Source organism: Crocodylus porosus, unplaced genomic scaffold (genome assembly GCF_001723895.1).
Source record: "Crocodylus porosus isolate Cpor-Errol unplaced genomic scaffold, CroPor_comp1, whole genome shotgun sequence".
Taxonomy (NCBI): Eukaryota; Metazoa; Chordata; order Crocodylia; family Crocodylidae; genus Crocodylus; species Crocodylus porosus.
In genome coordinates, this window is record NW_017728947.1 from 98,943,842 (window position 1) to 98,951,424 (window position 7,583).

Genomic DNA, 7,583 nt, shown 5'->3' on the forward strand with positions numbered 1-7,583 from the left:
ATGTTGAACAGTGCGGGCCCGAGGACCGAGCCCTGGGGGACCTCACTGCCCACATCCCTCCAGGTCAAATAAGACCTGTACACCACCACTCTCTGGGTGTGGCCCTCCAGCCAATTAGTGACCCATCTGACTCTGTAGGTATCGATGCCACAGTCTCTAGTTTTTTAATGAGAATGGGGTGAGAGACTGTTTTAAAGGCCTTCCTAAAGTCCAGAAAGACTGTCTACCGCGACACCGCGTCCAAGGATTTTGTGACCTGGTCACAGAAGGCCACCAGGGTGGTCTGACGGGACCTGCTTCTAATGAACCCATATTGGTTGCCCCTAAGCATAATCTCCCCTGCTGTCCCTTGCAGACATGAGCCAGGATAATTCTCTCAATCTTTTGTGGTGTGTTAAGCTCATTTTTTTAAGTTGATATTCTGCTGTATTTTTTAAGTTGATATACAGACATGTATTGTTTAAGCTTCCCTTGCATGCCTAGGATTGGCCTTAAACTACCCAGCTGCAAATGTCTCTTGACATTCTTCTTTCCCTGTCGGAACCAAGTGAGTCACTTCCCAGGTTTAGTCCTTTTGCCTGCATTTGCAATTTGAGCGTGTGGTCCCCTTCTCTAAACTTGATAGAAGTTCTGCTTTGGGCTGAACCTCTGTCAGCTTCTCAGGACTTTCATGAGAACTGTAGTCTTCAGGTTTGAGTCATCACTTACTGAGAACAGGGCCCTGTTTTTGTTTGGAGAAACATGGGATTTGGTCTGTTGCTTTTCCAGAATGCACAGAGTCAAAATAAAATAGTCTCTTTAGGTATAGGAACCTTCCCTGGTGTTTGTCTTTGTTAATGATACAAGTGATAAATCTTCAGGAAGATAGAGAATGCAGGGAGAGGTGCAGTTCTGAGCCTGTACAGTATTTGCAGCAGCTGCTGGAACAGGGTGGGTTGAAACCATTTTTATCTTCATTAAGGAGAGTAATTTCTTTTTCTCCCCCAGATTCAGAATATCAAGCAGACAAATAGTGCCCTCAAAGAGAAACTTGAAGGTGGAATAGATCAATACAGGCTTCCAGAGGTAGGCTTGGATGTCGGTTCCACATACAGCCATGTGTGTACATTTGTGTGTCTATTTCCTAATAACCAGTTTTACTCCATATTTGAATTTTAGAGCTCTCCCTGCTGTTAGTTAACCTAGGAACCCATAGGATGTTTGTTTGGCTTTTGAAAGAAGGGTGGATAGAATTGATGATTGTACCCTTCATTTTATTGGGTGGGTAGTAGATTTGTTCCCAATGTCAGCACTTAAACTGCTGATGGCGCTTTGCACCTGTCATGTATTCCTTTCATGGTGCTGTCATAATGCTCTTCTGAAAGGGCAGTTAGCCCATTGTGGGAGACTGAGCAAAGACGTTAATGGCCTAACTGTCTGGGTGCTCAGAGCTTCTGTTGGTCTCCCTCAAAATTCATAGGACCATAGAATTTTTGGTTCTTGGCATCTGTGGTAATTCGGTCATAAGTAACTTGACAGGGCCAGTGGAGGGAGCTGATAGTCAGAACCACTGAGTAGGACAAAAGAGTTCCTGGCTGTCCATTGTGTGTACAGGCCACTGGACCAAGCCTCGTTCTTGTTCAACAGTAGAATTTGGTTCCTTTTTACAGTTAACTGAATGGATTTCCCATACTGCTAAAAGGAGTATAGCTGATTACTTGTTTGCAGCAATAGCTGCTTATCCACAACACTTTCTGCGGGAATGCTTTCTGTACTGTGTAGTCAAAATGGCACTCCATAGCATAACAGTTACCTAGGAGCAACACAGCACCAATACACTGACGCATTGCTTACTGTAGTACAGTGTTTTTGACTGAAAGGAAGGTATTGTTTGGGTCTAGCAATTAGTTCCTTATTGCATTTGTACAAGACTGCCAGCTCAGATGTGAGTGAAAGTCCATTGCTCAGGTAAATGAATCACTTAATTTTTTATGACATCTAGGTCGTTCAGAAATTTAATGCACGTTGGACCACCGACGAGCAGCTTCTTGCTGTGCAAGGTATGAAACTAGATGTCCGTTCGTACATCAGCGGGTGAACAGTTAAAGCCCTTATGGTGTTTCATGGGGGGGTGGATTTTCCTTCAGTGGCTATTGAAGACTGTTGGTGTTGATTTATATCTTGTTGCCAAAGGCAGAATGACTGAAAAAAATCTGTTCCTCTGTGACATAAAGCTTGCAATGTGCATTTGGGCAAACAGAAGTCATTCACCAGCGTTTACATGATGATGCTCTGCAGCTGTCGCTGCCAAACTCCTTGTATATGTAACTTACAGAGCATTGCAGGGGTTTGATGCTTCCTAGCTTCTGAGCCTATGCAACTCATCTGTGTACAACTCTGTCCTGTTTCTGCCTTCACTTCCTGCTTTTTCTCTTAACCTGCTCTCAACAGTCTTTCCCACTCCCAACTTTGTGCCTTTGTTCCTGGTGTATTATCAGAGAGAGACCCTTAGCTTGCTTGGAAGTTCACTTTTGGGTTCTCACCTTGGGCTCGGGTCCATACTGTTGTCATTGTGTGCCTTATGCAATCCTCCTTTTATTGTTTTCAGCAATTAGGAAATATGGCCGAGACTTTCAGGCAATCTCTGATGTGATTGGAAACAAATCTGTGGTGCAAGTGAAAAACTTTTTTGTAAATTACCGGCGTCGTTTCAACATAGATGAAGTTCTACAGGAGTGGGAAGCAGAGCATGGCAAAGACGAGACAAATGGAACCAATAACCAGAAGCCTGTAAAATCCCCTGACAACTCCACTAAAATGTCAGAAGAGGAAGATGAGGTAAATCTTTGACTTTGAAAGCAGCTCACATTTTCCAGCTTGAAGGCAAAGTTCAGATGTACAAACTAATTCCTAAATAGCGGTGGCTATTTTTCACAGCATTCAACCAGCCTCTTCTATTTTGTTATACATGAATGCAATAAAACCAGTCATTTGGATGATTATATATAAACTCAGTTTTGAACTAGGAAAGTCATAGCTAGAGTTGACACGCATCTTTCTGGACTTTACAGTGTCCCTTGGCTAGGTCTTACCAGAGAACTTGGCATAAATAATTGAATCCTGTCCTAGGATGTGCATGTAACTAATGGCCATGATGGTTCCTGGTGAACTCAAGCCCTCCCTGTATGCAGATCTCTCTGCCTGTTGTCCTTGCATATCCTATTTGTTGCTGCTGCTCTTACTGTGCTTGAGTGACTTTTCTTTGCCGTACCAAATGCTCACTTCAGCCCCCTAGCAAATACTGCTTTGCTGTTATTTCAGTCTTAGTTACCCTTCTGGCATTTAGAGCTGCCTTTTGAATGAATTAATTGATGTCCAAAAATGCAAATATCCAGAGTTTGAAGACCATTCTTCTGGGTAACTTAACTCCCTTCCCCATACAGCTGTTGTTCCTTTGCTCCAGCTCTGTGTCAGATGCAATGTGTCTACAGTTTACCTTTTGAATGGCAGTGGCATTTCCATACTGGATTGAGGCTGAGGTGCTGACTGTTGAATCCTTTTTTTCCTGAGCCCTCAGGGAGTCATCCGGGCTTAAAGCACCTTTCCTCCTCTCGCCCTTTCTTAGCTAACTTTAAAAGACAAAATTCCATTGTCTCACTGGAGACTGGAAATGAGTTAGATGCAGCAGGAAATGGAACATGAGCTTACCCGGAGCTCCTGGCTGTCGCTTGCTAACGGGGGACATGAAATGGCAGCTCAGAGCTAGTGATGGTGATGACCATTTGAAACCCAGAAGCAGGGTGGTGTGAGGTGGCAGGGAGAATGACTGACTGTGTTAAACAGTGGCTTCCTGCTTACTTTTAAGAGGGTTGAGTGGATCAGCATGGTGTTGCCTGCCACTTTCCACTCCCCAGCTAGTGAGGAGGAATTGGAAGGGGATGTGTGGAGAGAGGTTGGAGCTGAGAGAGGAAGAATTGAACATGTCATGGGAGATTGAAGGTGTGACAGTCAGGAAGGGGACTAAGGGAGTTGTCACAGAACTCATTTGAAGCCAGGAGAGGAAGGTGGGAGGCAGCCACTGAGGTGAATGACTCCCAAGAAAGGACTGGTTTCTGAGTACGAGGTACAGTAAGACCAGGAGCAGCTTAGCTTGTGCTAGGTTCTGTGTAGCTCATTGACCAAAAGGACTTGCCATGTAGCCAACCCTGTCAGCAGTGGGGATAACATGGTGGGACAAGTGCATGAGAGGAGGTGGGGGAACAGAAACAACTGACCAGTAGATGCATGTCTTGCTGGCTGCTTTCATAAGGGCAGGTGGGTTGTAGTGCTTAATGAAGCCATTTCTGGGGGACAGGTGTTGACATACTGTTCAAGCGGTACATTGGGCCCCAAAGGGCTTATTTTAAAAAATGAGACCCTTCTGCTTGGTTCAACGTGGAAAGCACATTCCTGTGCTGGCACTCCATAACTGGCCACAAGCCCAATGCAAGTTAGTTTGGGATACTTATTGTATCCCTTTTTCTGAAGTAAAAAGGAAGTGATGGGGGCAGGAGGAAACCACACACTGGCTTTGGACTCCATTTTCTTCCTGCTTTTTAGTACCTGACCTTGCTACTTGCTTGCCAACCTAGCCTGCCTGTGTCAGACTGGAGGGGAGGAAGTGCTGACCTTCTGGAGAGGGTTTAGAAAACTGCTTTTCACAACATGCCTCAGTAGAAGGGGAAGGGACCCAAGGGTGTTGCACAATGAAACTTATGGGCCATAAACTCCCCAAACATTAGCCAGAAATGTTGCTTCACAAAACATCGAGTCAGTGGTGTTTCCTGCCTTCAAAGGCAATTGAATCCTGTGCCTGACTTCAGTCTGAAAAAGACCTGGAGCATTTTACTGTCTTTCTTGTATAGCTTTTGTGGGTTAACCTCAGAGGGGTCAGTTGTCATGCTTTCAAGCATGGGCTTTGTCCCTCCCTTCATAATTATGCCCCGTGGCCCTGGCCTCCAGGCCCAGCCTGTAGTGCCCAAAAGAAGGTTTAATTGGCCTTGTTCGGACCCCATCTACCGTTGCCCACATCCCTTCAGTCATGCCTGTCTGTCTGTTCTGCGTACTTGCCTAGTAGATTCCTGTTTCCCACCTATTATCCCTTCCTTATAGGTCTTGCAGTGCTCTGACTTCCAGGGCTTTCCCTGGGATCATGTTTTCATGGAGAACAGCTGCCCTCATGTTTTTGGGTTAGTCACTGATGCTGAGGCCATCGTGATGCCAAGCTTAGTGCTTTATGTGTTTACAGTCTGCTGACAAATCCCATTAAGTCTCAGAACTGGGAAGCTGCTGACTCCTTACTGTATGCTAGGGTCGCCTGGCTGCTTGCTTGTTTTGCTGTCAGTGTTCTAGATATGCGCCGTGTGCACGCATGGACCTTTAAGTTGAAATCCCTTTCTCTTTCTCTCCAGGCTACTTCGGTGCTTGATGTCAGATATGCATCTGCTTCATGAGAAGCTGTGGTGGCCTAGAACAATTTGTGTTGACTACTGTGTTATCCAGGATATCAGGTATTAGCAAACCTCAGACAGCCATCTGCATCATATCTGTGGACAAGCAGCTATTACCAAAAAAAGAAAAAAGAAAAAAAAAGGCAAACGCTTCCAGTCCTGTGCTACATTTGCCTTAATTTTTCCTGCATTTTTCCATACTGCCTCCACTTTGTTTCAAAGCTCCCAGGTAGCCCTCCATTTCATCGACATCCTGCTTATGCACGGGGACTCCTAGAATCAGTACCACCTGTCTGTAAATTTTGACCAGCCCACAGAGCAAGAAGCTCCTCTCTTAGCACCCCACAGTAACTCTACGCTGTAGGAGTTCTTTATAATACTTGATCTTCTCCATAGGGTATAAGTACATATTGCTGCATGGCCTTGTGATCTCCGCTTTCTGTGTAATGTAATCATTATTCTTATGATGACACTATTATTAGTGAGCCTTCTATAGAGAAGAGTCATGTGCACCTCCCAGTGGCATCCTATTCACCCTGAAATTACAGGGCATGTTAGCAACTGATTTGAGCAATGCAGAGTGGTTGGGGAAGGTTATTTCAGAGGTTGGGTCTGTCTGAGATTGGACATAGTAACTCATTATGCTGCTGGTTTGTACAGTACTTTCTGCTGTGTAAGTGTACTCTTCCTTCATAGAAGGCTCATTAAGGGGTTAAGCATTTATTCCTGTATATTTTAATGGCTTTTATTTAGTGTAAAAGGGAATACATAACCTGAAACAGTTTGATACAATGTATAACCCATGGCATTCAGCATTTGCATTGTAAATTTACAAGACTGCTACACAACTTTTATTTTTCCTGATTTTTTTTTTTTTTCCATGGGATTAAGTCAAAACAACTTTCTCTGGTGCTGCTCCTCTCAGGAATATGTGCCTTTTTACATCTGGCTACCATAAGATCACTTTCTGTTCCAATGTCTTGTTCTTCTTTGAGGCACTGTACTAAGCAAAGACACCAAGTCACTTTTCTTGGCAGGAGGGTATACGAGGATTGGAGTACAATATGGAGTCCTGAGCTCTAGATTTCAGTTGTGGAGTGCTGCAATGAAGGGGAGAAGCAGGACCATCTTACTAGCTTCTGTTGTTCTCCTTTCTTTCAGTCTTGCCTCTTTTCCAGCTAAAGTAACAATGCGGTTAATCCAAAACAAAACAAAAAAAAGTACAGAAAATACAGTTGACTTTGCAGTGACTCTCATTGGAAGCTGATTTCAGTCCTTCTAAAGCACACCTCACTGTCACTTTCTGAACCAAAATATGCAAATCTTCAGGACGCACAGATTCAGAATCTGCTAGTAATCTGCTCCTAAGAGCCATGCTTGTGGGCCTGGTGGGGAGCCAACACATGGGTTGAATGGGAGCTGTTCTCTGAAGCTCTGTCTCAGGGAATAAACCAATACTGGGGAGAAGAGAAAGAAACAGCCTCATGCTCTGAGCAGAGTGTTTTACTGTTCAGCCCTTGCACAGGGGCAACAAAAAAAGATGTAGCAACACCCAGGGCAAGGTGGGGCAATAACACTAGTCACAAAGCATTGTACAATGGTTAGCTTAATACTGGTTGGAGAAGTGGAAGGAGATAGCATGTAACCTTTTCCTTCACAACTTCAAAGGCGGATATGAGTCTTCTGTTAGCTATGGTTTGCATTCATCCAGGACATAGTGGTGTGGTAGGCCAGAATCTTTGAGGCTGCTTTCCTGGTTTATCTTTAAAAAAAATAATTCCAGCTTTTTGGGTTTTTTTTAAGTAATTGTCCACCAAGATTTCATGGTTAGGACTCACTCACCCAGTATGTGTCATCAGTTCCTTTTTAATAGCAGCACCTGGTAGGGCTGTGCTTGTGCCTTCTTGCTGCCCATCTGAGGCTTGACTCTTACCACACTCTCTGTGTACAAAAATGGCTTTTCCCAGTACAGACACTCAGGACATATAGCTGAACCTTCATCACTGGGCTTTAAGCTGTGCTTGTCCTGTTGCACAGCTCTGATGGGCATGCCCACTGCCTCCTGGGCCTCAGCTCTTTCACAGGTGCGTTCAACTGCTACTTTAGTTGTCCCAC

General features: G+C 44.5%; 1 protein-coding gene across 1 annotated transcript in view; it reads left to right on the plus strand.

Annotated features, from left to right (window-relative positions):
• The window catches only part of RCOR1 (REST corepressor 1), a 56,567-nt gene extending 49,322 nt beyond the window's left edge, over positions 1–7,245 (plus strand). The window contains exons 8-11 of the mRNA XM_019551155.1: positions 988–1,065; positions 1,982–2,039; positions 2,588–2,817; positions 5,430–7,245. Of these exons, the coding sequence (XP_019406700.1) occupies positions 988–1,065; positions 1,982–2,039; positions 2,588–2,817; positions 5,430–5,471 (408 nt within the window). The 3' untranslated portion in view covers positions 5,472–7,245. The remainder of the gene's footprint in view (positions 1–987; positions 1,066–1,981; positions 2,040–2,587; positions 2,818–5,429) is intronic.
• The last annotated feature ends 338 nt before the right edge of the window (positions 7,246–7,583 follow it).